This window comes from Abramis brama (assembly GCF_963993115.1).
Source record: "Abramis brama genome assembly, chromosome: 24".
Classification (NCBI taxonomy): domain Eukaryota; kingdom Metazoa; phylum Chordata; class Actinopteri; order Cypriniformes; family Leuciscidae; genus Abramis; species Abramis brama.
In genome coordinates, this window is record NC_139986.1 from 28,587,919 (window position 1) to 28,602,102 (window position 14,184).

At 36.5% G+C, this 14,184-nt stretch overlaps 1 protein-coding gene across 1 annotated transcript in view; it reads right to left on the reverse strand.

Moving 5' to 3' along the window:
• Positions 1-14,184, reverse strand: part of scn5lab (sodium channel, voltage gated, type V-like, alpha b) — a 153,213-nt gene that overhangs the window by 73,421 nt on the left and 65,608 nt on the right. The window contains exons 9-14 of the mRNA XM_084102657.1: positions 13,435-13,576; positions 12,345-12,542; positions 10,669-10,836; positions 10,215-10,568; positions 5,649-5,757; positions 1,031-1,269 (exon numbers count right to left, since the gene is read on the reverse strand). Of these exons, the coding sequence (XP_083958783.1) occupies positions 1,031-1,269; positions 5,649-5,757; positions 10,215-10,568; positions 10,669-10,836; positions 12,345-12,542; positions 13,435-13,576 (1,210 nt within the window). The remainder of the gene's footprint in view (positions 1-1,030; positions 1,270-5,648; positions 5,758-10,214; positions 10,569-10,668; positions 10,837-12,344; positions 12,543-13,434; positions 13,577-14,184) is intronic.

Here is a 14,184-nt window from a genome sequence, read left to right on the forward strand (position 1 = left end):
TGTAGGCTGGCCTGCTCGCACAGGTTTAGCCGATTTAATTTGATTTGCTTGTGAAATGCAAATCTGCAGTGTGGCCTTTCTGGAGTTATTTATGTTATTTCTTAGTTTTATTGATCAAAAATGTTTTTATACATTTTCTTCTATATCTTTGTGTGATTTTCTGTACATCGCGGCTTTGAAACGTTAAAGCCCCGCCCCCAGCCCCACCCCCACCCCCACCCCCATACACATGATTCGACTATTAGTCGACTATAGGCAAGGCATGACGATTCTGATTCGACTATGAAAATCCATAGTCGGGGACAGCCCTAGTAAATCATGAGTAAATCATGAGTAAATCATCAGTAAATCATGAGTAAATCATGAGTAAATCATGAGTAAATCATGAGTAAATCATGAGTAAATCATCAGTAAATCATGAGTAAATCATGAGTAAATCATGAGTAAATCATGAGTAAATCATGAGTAAATCATCAGTAAATCATGAGTAAATCATCAGTAAATCATGAGTAAATCATCAGTAAATCATGAGTAAATCATCAGTAAATCATCAGTAAATGAGTAAATCATGAGTAAATCATCAGTAAATCATGAGTAAATCATCAGTAAATCATGAGTAAATCATCAGTAAATCATGAGTAAATCATCAGTAAATCATGAGTAAATCATCAGTAAATCATCAGTAAATGAGTAAATCATCAGTAAATCATGAGTAAATCATCAGTAAATCATGAGTAAATCATCAGTAAATCATGAGTAAATCATCAGTAAATCATCAGTAAATCATCAGTAAATCATCAGTAAATGAGTAAATCATCAGTAAATCATGAGTAAATCATCAGTAAATCATGAGTAAATCATCAGTAAATCATGAGTAAATCATGAGTAAATCATGAGTAAATCATGAGTAAATCATCAGTAAATGAGTAAATCATCAGTAAATCATGAGTAAATCATCAGTAAATGAGTAAATCATCAGTAAATCATCAGTAAATCATCAGTAAAGCATCAGTAAATCAGTGGTGCTCACCAGGTTCCCCACAGACAGCATCCGGTTGAACTCATCCGTCATGGGATAGTGTTCGAGAGCCATGAAGAGTGTGTTGAGGACGATGCAGATAGTGATGGCCAGATCCAGGAACGGGTCCATCACCATGATCTTCACCCACTCCTTCAGCTTCATCCAGCGAGGGCAACACGTCCACACCAGGTACTTGTGTGCAAACGCGTACCAGCACGGGTGACACTTCTGCTGCGCCTCCTCCAGCTCTGAGACACCAACGACACAACATCACAGCATCACAGGCTCATTCGGCTGTACGGCTTCTCCAAGCTTCCTTTAGCTGTAGCTCAAACAGTCGAGCGCTGGCGCTTGTAAATGTAGTTCTTCATGTTTCACTCTGAATCGACATGCAACAATGCAATCTAAATCTCATAATCATTTGTTAACAAACAAGTATTCATTACTTCAATGAGCTCATTCTTTCTGCATTAAATTATTACATTGTTTAAATTAATAAATTTTTCGCTAACTGTGATTTTGTGTATGTACGTTTCTGAAATACATAACTTAGACATTTACTTCTGATAACACTCTAAATTGTAATGTGGACTCATGCATTTTCCATAAAGCTGCTTTGAAATGATGTGTATTGTGAAAAGCACTGTACAAATAAATGTGAATTGAACTGAATTATGATTAGTGCTGGGCAACGATTAATCATGATTAATCCCATCCAAAATAAAAGTTAGTGTTTACATAATATATGTGTGTGTACTGCGTAAAATTATTTTATAATTATTTTGACACAAATGCATGTATAAATTTAAGAAAAATGTGGTATTTATATATAAAATATTTATATTTATTTATAATATAAATTATGTATAAATATATATACAGTATATACATGCAAAAAAATCTTAAAATATATACATGCATATATGTAACAAAATTATTATACACAGTACACACACATATATTATGTAAAAACTTTTATTTTGGATGCGATTAATCGTTGCCCAGCTCTAATAAGTCATTCAGATTACTCTGTTGAGCACTAATGGTGTTAAAACACCAGTAAGAAACTTAAAATGTTATTCTGTCACATCAGAACACACACAATCCTTTGTGGCTCTTGTTAAAACCAACTTTAAGGTGCTTTTTCAGCCATTTTACAAACTTCAACCATTTTGTACATATCCACCTCCTAAACCCCGCCCCCCAAAAACATGTCAGCCAATCCAATGTCAGCTAACCTGAAAGTGCACAATGATTGACAGGCGTCTAGTGTTCGTGATCATGGTCAGATAGTTTGTTGCTGTTGTTTCTCAGGACTCTCATTTTACTGATTTCTGTCAGGTAAGAGGGATTTTATACATATATTAATGCACTAAAGTGTACTATAATATAAGAATGGACTGTTTACCTGTTTGGGTGAACAAATTAAATAAAAAAATTACATAAATAAAGCAATAAACCATTAGAGGCCTCATGTCACAGTCGCCATCTGACTGTAAATAAAAGATGTTTTTGGCAATGCTATTCAAATGTTAAAAGCCAAAAATCAGTTTTTAGACTAAATTTAGACAATGTAAACATAATTTTCAGCTCAGCGTTGCAATTCTCGTGGTTTGTAGCACCACATGAAAAGGTCACAGTGAAAGGCTAGCATGTTGTTTTTCTACCCTACTGAGGTTGAATCACACTTGATAAGCGAGGACGTGTGTTTCGGAGGAACCTGTAAGTGTTCTAATGAGAAACGAGACCGAGACGGACACTTCGCGGGTCTAGATTTGGCTCTGCGTCAGTAATGTGCCAGTAACTCGTGCGATGAGAAGCTGAGATGGTGTGATGCTCCACAGCAGGTTCATTCGACCTGTCAGGCTTTATTTCATCCAACACAAGAGAAACTGACCAACAAACAGACCTTCAGTTTACACCACCTTCACCTTAACACAGCAGGAACCAAACTGAGCACGACATGTGTAACATTGTGTTTCTGTATTAATGTTGGATTATGAGAATTGTTATTATTATTTATCTTATATATATATTGATTTATTTAAATTATAAAAAATATATTTTTAATAATTTTTTTTAATAATTCAGGATAAATTATTAGTGCATTTATTAATTTAAAGTATAAGAAATAAATAACTGTTTTAAAAAATATTTTTAAATAATACAAAATAAATTAATTGATTAAAACTGTGTTTATATATTTTAATTCTAAAAACAAATAATTATTTTTAAAAATATTTTTAAAAATAAATTAATTGATTTTTTTATTTAAATTATATAAAAAAATAAAGCATTTTTTTAATTAAATAATTAATTAAAATAATTATTATAAATTAAATAACGTAATTTAATATTTTAATTATTTATTTAAATTAGAAAAAAACTCATTTCTTTAAATATATATAAAAAGGATTGATTAATTGTATGTATTTATTTATTTATTTATTTATTAGTACTATTTTTCAGTGTTTATTTATTATTATTATTATATTAGGCATATATTTATATATACACAACATGTAGAAATAATAATATATACTATTATTTTTATTATTATAAAATCACAGATTTGATTTGTTTATTTGTGTACATTAATTTACTTCTGTCATAACAAATAGTCTATGCGAATTTCCATGTTGGAATGGTTAAAATATTACGCAGTATAAAATACAGGCCCTGAACAATAAAAACATGGTGAAAACTTTTTTTTTTCAAGTATTTTTTTACTTTTACTTATCTTTTAAGAGTATTTTTGCAATATGGCTAATCCAGTGTCAGCATACTTATATAAATCAGTGAGAGGAAGCTAGCAATCTATCATACACGTATGTAAGCATCACCTGACATAACGTGCTCATTACAGTAAATTTGGCCTGCTGCTGTCCTGCCGTGTCAGCTTTCACATGCGTGATAATGAGGATTGGCATTTTCTTACGCTAGCAGGTCTAAACTCAGACCCTGTGAGCTCAGGCCGTCTTCTGTTAGCAACTTTTGTGCTGACCAATCAAGAGTCCAGAAAAGACTCAAAAATATGGGCCATTTTTGTTCATAAATGACATTTCATGAGCAGTGGTGTCCTCTAGTCAGGAGAGCACACTAACTGTACGATACAAAACAGCCTCCGATTGACTTTTGAGGAAGTATCCTTACGCTTTTCCTGAAAAAAATACCACTCAGGTTCAAGACTCGTTCACATAAAGGATAATAACTATAGTGATAACTGTATTTGTGTCTATATAGCGCCGTTGCACTTCGGGCGATCCGAGTTCGAGTCCCGACTCGTGGACTTTCCCAATCTTTCCTGACCTTTCCTGTCTGCTTCCTGTCCTATCATAATGAAGGCAAAAACTCGAAAAATATATTTGTATCTACATCGACAGATGATAGTGTACTGTTTTTTCTAAACGCGCTACAATTTTGTCATCTGCCGCTTTAAATGCTCAAGCTCGTTAAAGTCAGGAGGATTCTGATTGGCTGTCAATGTTTTTATCATTCATCACCTGAAAATAAAATCGCTAAGAAAGTGATATCGTTCTGTCTATTCGAAGCGCGCTACAATTGTGTCGTTTGTCACTTTAAATGCTCGAGCTCGTTAAAGTCAGGATATTCTGATTGGCTGTCAGTGTTTTCATCATTCATCAGCTGAAAAATAATCGCTATGAAAGTGATACAGTTCTGTTCTGTTTATTCTAAGTTCGATGCAATTTTGTCTTCTGTCACTTTAAATGCTTGCGCTCGTTAAAGTCAGGAGGATTCTGATTGGCTGTCAATGTTTTTATCGTTCATCACCTGAAAATAAAATCGCTATGAAAGTGATATCGTTCTGATTATTTTAAACGTGCTGCAATTGTGTCGTCTGTCACTTTAAATGCTCAAGCTCGTTAAGGCCAGATGGATTCTGATTGGCTGTCAATGTTTTTATCGTTCATCAGCTGAAAATAAAATCGCTATGAAAGTGATATCGTTCTGTCTATTCGAAGCCCACTACAATTGTGTCGTCTGTCACTTTAAATGCTCAAGTTCGTTAAAGTCGGAAGGATTCTGATTGGCTGTCAATGTTTTTATCGTTCATCAGCTGGGAAAAAAATCACAATGACAGTGATGATATTCTGTTCTGTTTATTCAACGCTCTGCAATTTTGCCGCTTTAAATGCTCGAACTCGTTCCCAGCAGGAACATCGCAAACAATGAAAATGAATGTATCACTTGTATTAGTTTCTATATAAACTTCTACAGGTGGTCTATTCATTCGTTTCCTGAAACACTCTCCTGATAAGGCGTAACAGATTTGAAACTGCGAGGGCGTTCTGTAACATTATTATTATTTCGGTTGAAACGCTCAGGGAAGAGTCGGTCTTCTTGTGCCGGCCAGGTGATGTCCCAGTCTGGAGTATCACTGGGAGGGTTACACCTTTCCACTGAATAACAACAGCGAGCGACGTCTCGGGGGACGATATTAACCGTGAGCAGATGGAGACACTTCTCCTGGCCTCGCACGCACCTCGCAGAAAAAGACTGAATGTGGATTTTGTGTGCATATGGAGTGTTTTCAGGGCTCGTATCTCATCGCTGGCTCGTTTGTGATCGGTGTTGGTTTGTTGTTGTTGTTGTGTAGCTGTCTTACCCTCCATGGCGTCAGTGATGTAGCTGGTGGCGCTCAGGGCCCGGTCTCGGCCCTCCTGGGGCAGCTGGGGCAACAGCATGCTGCTCAGCTCATTGGTGGAGTTGTGCCCCTGTAAGACCAGAACATTCACATAAATGCCTTCATAATGCATTTTTAGAACTCAGTGGTTTCTCTTTCACTTATATTTATTTTACAATGTTTTTCAAATAATATGTATTACAATGCAAGTTTACAAAAACAAAAGGTTGATTTGAGGTTGCAAGGGTGTCAGGGTGGTTGCTACGGTGTTGCTATGTGGTAGCGTAGGGCATTTCTAGTATCGCTGTGCAGTGTTTTATGCAAGTGTTTTAAATGCTTTTAAGCACATTGCAATGTGGTTGCTGGGGTGTTTGGGTGGTTGCTAGGGTGTTGCTATGTGGTTGCTATGTTGTTGTGGGTGATTGCAAGGACATTCCTAGTGTTGCTGTACAGTTTCTACCTGTTCTGAATGATTTTAAGCACATTGCTATGCAGTTGCTAAGTGTTCTGAATGATTTTAATTTCTAAGGGCATTTCTTGTGTTGATGTGCAGTTGCTAAGTGTTCTGAACAAATTTAGACAAACAGCTATGTGGTTTGTAGGGTGACTGGGTGGTTGCTAGGGTGTTGCTATGTGGTTGCGATTCCAAGGTACACTGCTAGAATTGTGCAGTTGATAAGTGTTCTGAACTATTTTAGACAAACAGCTATGTGGTTTCTAGGGTGACTGGCTGGTTGCTAGGGCGTTGCTATGTGGTTGCGATTCCAAGGTACACTGCTAGAATTGTGCAGTTGATAAGTGTTCTGAACTATTTTAGACAAACAGCTATGTGGTTTCTAGGATGACTGGGTGGTTGCTAGGGCATTGCTACATGGTTACTATGGTGTTGTGGGACATTGAGATTGCTAGTGTGGCTGTGCAGTTGCTAAGTGTTCTGAATGATTTTAGACAAACAGCTATGTGGTTTCTAGGGTGACTGGGTGGTTGCTAGGGTGTTGCTATGTGGTTGTGATTCCAAGGGCACTGCTAGTGTTGCTTTGCAGTTGCTAAGTGTTCTGAACAATGTTAGACAAATAGCAACGTGGCTGCTGGGGTGTATGGGTGGTTGCTAGGGAGTTGCTATGTGGTTACTACGGTGTTGTGGGCCATTGAGGATGTTAGTGTGGCTTTGCAGTTGCTAAGTGTTCTGAACGATTTTAGACAAACAGCTATGTGGTTTCTAGGGTGACTGGGTGGTGGCTAGGATGTTGCTATGCATTTGCTACCTGTTCTGAATGATTTTATGGACATTACTAAGGAGTTGCTAAGTGCTCTGAATGATTTTATGGACATTACTATGGAGTTGCTAAGTGTTCTGAATGATTTTATGGACATTACTATGGCGTTGCTAAGTGTTCTGAATAATTTTAAATTCTAAGGGTATTTCTGGTGTTGCATTGCAGTTGTTAAGTGTTCTGAACAGTTTTAAGCACATTGCAATGTGGTTGCTAGAGTGTTTAGCTGTTTGCTAGGGCGTTTCTACAGTGTTGTGGGAGACTGAGATTGCTAATGTTGCTGTGCAGTTGCTAAGTTTTCTGAACGTTTCTAGACAACAGCTATGTGGTTTCTAGGGTGACTGGCTGGTTGCTAGGGCGTTGCTATGTGGTTGCCACAGTGTTGCCGTGCAGTTGCACATTGCACGTTGCACCTGTTCTGAAATATTTTAAGCACATTGCTGTGCAGTTGCTAGGGTGACTGGGTGATTGCAAGGTGGTTGCCAGGCACTACTATGTGGTTGCTAGGGTGTTCTGGATAGCTCCACCCTGAATTCTCTCTGATATTCTGGTCTCTAGATATGGCTCAGCAAACACTTTATTTACATATCATATTGACTTAGCTAAAAACACACACATTAATCTTCAACACTCAGTGGCATTTAAAATCGATTCTGTTTAGTGCAAAACAAAAGATGATAAAATCAGCTATTAACCCTCAGCAGAAAATGTCTTAAGTGTTAATGGGTGTTTTGGGAAATGTGATCATTTTTGTCAAACGCTTTTATGCATTTGTTTTCTAAATGTTTGCTGGAAGAGCCTGTTTTAATTGTTTTAATATGAGGCCTTTGAGACAATGACATGATGTCTGACTGTAACAATGACCCTCTGATTATATAATGTGTTTTTGATCGCAGGTAATCAAAGGAATGACGCAGGAGCACTTCACATCGGCCCACCAAAACGCCCACTGCTGCTGTTCAGACGAGTGGGAAACACCGCTGTGTGTGTGTGTGTGTGTGTGTGAGCGCCTCAACTCTTATTCAACATCTGTTGCTACGTAACCATGACTACATCGCCAAGACAACAGGGTTTCCATGCCTCTAACACACAGTCCAGACAGTTCTCAGACTCCTTTCTGAGTATTTCAGATTTCTTGGCATGACGTTGTACTTCAAAAAAATTATGAGTGCTGACCCCACATAGAAAAGAAAAATCACTTATAATATATCAAAAAGATCTAAATTCTTCCACCTAGACAGCAATGAGATTAAAGGGAGAGCAAACAGCTATTTTACATCATCAAAATATTACTGTTTTTACTGATTTTTTTTACTGTATTTTACTGTATTTTTGATCAAATAAATGCAGCCTTGGTGAGCAGATGTCGTCGTTGAAATGTCTTTCAAAAGAAATGTCTTGCAAAGACATTAAAAATGTACCAAGTCCTAAGTTTTGAGTTGTAGTGAATATGTAAATATAGAGTTGATTTCAATTTATTTATATATTTTAGCACAACTATAAGCAATTAATCATTAGACAATAGCAATAAAATGATCATGCATTTTGAAGACTTTTATAATTATTATAATAATAATAATGATTATTATTATAATTATATATTATTTTATTATGATAACAATAATATTGGCATTACCTTTTACAATATTATGTCATAACTCAAATGAAATCTCAATATAAACTTAATTTTTCATAATCTGAGCTGCTTCAGCTACTAGCTGCTAAACATTTCACCCAAAAATTAAAAGAAAAATAGAAATGATTTTGCATTAAAAAATGCAGCCTATTTTAACTTTTATTTAAATTTTACATCATGCAAAAAATGTCATCATGCAACACAAAGCTTCAAATATATATTTTCTTAACTTTATTTTTACATTCTAATGTGAAATATGACCTGTAAAGGTTTTTTTTTGTCAGATTCACTCCATGCAATATTCTTGATAACTTCTGCACTGTAAACATCATCAGATTACTGCTACATTCGGCTTAATAGCTGATAATGCAAAACGTCTAGACGACAACAACAAAAATCCATATTGTCTGTTGCACTTATTAAATTAAAATAACCTCAGTCTTTGAATTAGAATTATTCCATTTGACATGCGGACAAATGAACATTTGCGAACGTGGGAAAGAGCAGAAGAGGTGGAGGTTCTTGCAGAACACTAATCATTACACAGCATGTTCAGTCGGCCAATAAAAGAAAAGAACTCGTCAAAATCAGCTCAGAAAAGGCAAGAGCGTAATGCATATCAATGTGACTGACAGCTATAGAAGGACAGACTATATGAATATAACACACACACAGCAGTCTGTTCTGCGCTTGTGTTAGTCTTTGAAGACGATGATGCTGTTTAGGAGACATTTAAGTATTTTTTTCAACACTTTTAACCATGGGTTGAAATAAATCGATTTTTTTAACTTTCCATTCATCAAAGAATCCTGAAAAATAAAATGTATCACGGTTTCCACAAAAATATGAACTTTCAACATTGATAATAATCATAAATGTTTCTTGAGCATCAACTCATCATATTAGAATGATTTGTGAAGGATCATGTGACACTGAAGACTGGAGTAATGATGCTGATAATTCAGCTTTGATCACAGGAATAAATTACACTTTACTATATATTCACATAGAAAACAGATGTTTTAAAATTGGAATAATATTTCACAATTTTTACTGTTTTTATTGTATTTTTGATCAAAAAGATACTGCCTTAGTGAGGGTAAAAGCATTATCATATATTTGATATTTTAGCACAATGATAAGTAAATAATCACTAGGCCATAGCGATTATATGCATTATGAAGAATATAATAATCATAATTATTATCATTATTATTATTATTACAAATTAACCATTTATCAGTGTACTGACAAATTATGTAGAAATGTGTAAAGAAGTATCAGTCAAACTTCTTATAATTACACTGTAAAAAGTTATTTTTTCCAACTGGATTATTTTTTACAAGAAAATTAATTTCAGACATTCTACTTCAAAAATGCAACATTTAATTCAATGTGTTATGTGCTGTTTCTAGTGACTAGCAATTTCTGAGTGATTTTTTTTCTCCTCCATTTTAATTTCTTCACAAGATTGACTCATTTCTCAACAAGAGAAGCTTCCAGCAGCGGCACTTGATCTATAGATCCAGAGCGACTCGCACATGTGCTTCATTACAAATCAATCATGCCGTTTCCAAATTACGGGATTCCAGCTTGACCAGCTCTGCTCATTTTGATTAGAAGCTTAAAGTCACTTACGCTTTCCTCTTTGACCTTCTCCATAGTGCAGGTGGGAAGTTGCAGAGGAGACAGCGGCCCCTGGCCCGAGACCCCGTTCTGGTCCATGGCTACGAAGAGTTTTCCGTTGATGTTGAGGCTCGGGAAGAAGAACTGGGAGCTGTGACTGCATGTGCTTTGAGCGCTGGTCCGTCTCCGGCTCCAGGGAAGCGCCAGTGAACCGCCTCGACTGTCCGAATCTCCGTGATTGCTAAACTCGTCGTCGGCGAAGTCCACCTCTGAGTCTTTGTTCGGCGGCCGGAAGTTGAAGATGCTGACCTGACTTTCCCGTCTGGCTCTCAAGGATAAAGTGCGGACCAGCAAAGAATGTGTTTGCTAGAAAGAAAGAAAGAAATTTGAGGCTTTTTCCCAGACGAAAGCAACATGATGGTGACAGAATTCTAATTTATTGTGTGAACTATTATTATAAATCCACCTTCATCCCCTCTATAGTGTCCAGCTTGGCTGATTTGTCGTCTCCCGTCATCCCTTCTGACATCGGCCTCGAGCATTTCCTCCGGTCGAGATTCCCTTTGCCTTGCGAGGAGAACGGCGACACGTCAGCGGTCAAGATGGACTCGGTTTCTTGTGCTTTCTGAGCAACCTGAGAGACACCGGACAAAAAGCTGTAGCTATACTCACAATATAGCATTCATTTCTTATTGCTTAAATCAGGGATTCGCAAACTGTTTGGTCCTCCGAACCACTTATGACAGGTTCAGACTACACGATATCAATCCAAAAATGTGCACGATCCATTTGACGTAGAGTGTCGTCAGGGCTTGACACTAACTTTAGCTCACCAGCGACAACGGCTAGTGGTTTTCTAAAGTTACGAGCCACTCAGCGTTTTCACTGGGCACAATTATGACATCGATACCATGGGAAAAACTGCCATATAGATATTTTTAATATTACCTCATAATTTGGAAGCAGGTTTATTAGGCTGCTGTCACTTTAAGACCTGATGCACGGACCCAATATACTGATACACGTGTGTCTTCTTTCTCAACTGTTTACGTTCACTTAAAGCATAACGGACTGTGCTTATGTGAATACTCACCAAGACCGGCAATAAAAAATCATTTTGACATTATTTAGTGTGTATTTGACTGTTTAAGCGCAATAAGCATTGAAAAAGAACTCAATTTAGTACTGAGAGGCGGTTTTGTTCGCACACACTTTGGGTGTAAAATTATGCGCAATACAACGCTGAATATGAATACGCTCCATATACGAATGTGTAGAAATGAAAGAAAGACGATGAACACTGCTTCGGTAGCCATTGTTTGTTTACACCCTTGTTTCCAAAAGTCAGTCGCAAGTTCCGCCTTCTCGATGACATCACGCACGTCGTTAAAGACGGCAAGCGATGATTGGTCGAGAAGCGACATGTAGTCTGAAATGCTTCTTGAACGCAGGAGTCCAAATAACATATTCTGACTGTCGTAACAGACAAAAATATTGTGTAGTCTGAACCCAGCATTAGACGTAAAACATATACATAAATATTTTAATAATTTATAAAACATTCTCATGCTCACGTTTCTCTGATGTTGGTTGATGATCACATGACATGCAAGTAAACAGATACAATATTTAGTCTTTATTTAATAAGTGTTTTTTTTAAAAGAGGGCTGCAGATTATATATTGCAATTATTCTGTCATATTGCGATTTGAACTGTGATATGAAAAAGCATTTCACTTTATAGCTGGACTTAAAAGTGGACTCTTTACATTCACACCGGTGGTTTTAGGAACCCTATCAAATTTAATAAGATTATTAATTGTTATTATTAACATTAGTAGTTATAGAAGTAGTTTCACCTCTAATTATGAAGACAGAAATGCAAAACTGTAGTAAAGTACAATTTTACTGTAAAATGAACATTAAAGTGATAATGCTATAATCAAATTTTAATTTTACACTACAAGTTACACTTGTAGTTACACTTACACTTGGGAAGTGATATCAGGCTATATCAGGATTTCAGTTTTATTTCGCCCCATTTATTTATTTTAATGTTATTTAATGAATTATTATCATGAACCCTGGTTTAGACTGTGAATGGAGACATGCACGGCTGATTTGAATGGTGACCCCGACGTACCTGCTGTTCCTTCTTCAGCTGCTCCATGGCGAGCTGAAACTCCTGCTCTTTCTGCAAGGCTTCTGCGATCGTGGCCTGGTTCTGCTCCTCGTACGCCATGGCCACCACCGCCAGGATCAGATTCACCAGGTAAAAGGAGCCCAGGAAGATCACCACCACAAAAAACACCATGTACGCTTTTCCCGCGGAGCGCAGAGTCTGTGCATCACAGAAATGGCATCAAATCACAAGGGCTGCAATGATTCGCAAATTGCTTTATCATTTGTTGTTTGAGATGTGCAATATCTTTTCACAAGATTCTAATTAGATGCATTGGTCAGGCTGATGAATCGATCATTTTGAGATAATCTGCACTGGCCAAAAACAAACTCAATTACCAAAATCTGCCAAAGTGAATGGAGGGAGATAGATAAATAAAATTAATTTCTATATACATTACCATGCAAAAGTTTGTGGTTTATAAGTATATATATATATTTACATATTCACTACCATTCAAAAGTTTTCAATGTTTTTGAGAGTCTCCTCTGCTCACCAAGGCTGCATTTATTTGATTAAAAATATAGTAAAACATACTTTTTTTTAAAAATATTATTACAATTTAAAAGAAATATTGTTTACTGCAATATATGTTAAAATTTAATTTATTCCAGTGATCAAAGCTGAATTTTCATCATCATTACTCCAGTCTTCAGTGTCACATGATCCTTCAGAAATCATTCTAATATGAGGATTTGATGATCAAGAAACATTTATGATTATTATCAGTGTTAAAACAGTTCATATTTTTGTGGAAACTGATACATTTTATTTTTCAGGATTCTTTAATAGAATAAAACAGCATTTATTTGAAATCGTTTGCACCATTATAAATGTCTTTACTGCCACTTTTGATCAATTTAATGCGTCCTTAAAAGTATTTTTTCTTTTCAATACTTTTGAAAGGTAGTGTAAATGCATCTCAATTGCTTTAAGTAAATTAGAGGGAAAATCAGGAACTTATGGCAGATGTTGAACAGCCTGTACATTAAACCGCATTCAGTTGATGGCTGAATGTCACGTAATGAGTGAGAACAGGAAGAATACTGACATGATGATAGAGGTTTTCCCAGTAATCTTGAGTCATGAGTCTGAAAAGGGAGAGGAAAGCCCATCCAAAGGTGTCAAAGCTGGTGTAGCCGTAGTTTGGGTTTCGTCCAGTCTTCAAACATTCAAAACCATCTGGACATTTGCTGCAAAAAAGAGAAATAACTAGTTCTTAAAGAGGCCATGTTTCAAAGTGATGTTGTTTCAGGCTCTACTAGAACAGGTTTTCCTGCTTGAATGTTGATTATTCTCCTCATATTCTCCATTGTTGCGGCTCCTCTCTTCCCAGTCTGTCAGTAACGCTCTGTTTACTTCCTGTCTCTATGAAGCCCCTCCTTCTGAACAGCACACTGTGCTCTGATTGGTCGGCTGGAGCAGTGTGTTGTGATTGGTCGAGCACTTCGAGTGTGTTTGGGAAATGTCCCGCCCCTTTCCATAACCGCCAGTTTAACACACTACTAACTCACTCAACCAGGCCCCGCCCCTTTATTCTGCGTATGAATTATTATAATGAGGAATATTGTGACGTGTTCGTTCCCGGAAAAAACTCAAGACTACAATGGAGGCGTTTCAGGAGTTCAGAAACAATGACACTGATATAGAGAAGAGCTGGAGCTTCTTCATGATCAAACAGCAACATTAACACAGTGAAGAAAGATGAACACAGAAAAAAGCATAACAGGTCATCTTTAATTGCATCAAATTGTTTATAATTACTTCATCAGGGTTATTAAATTCTGCATTATGCAGGTCA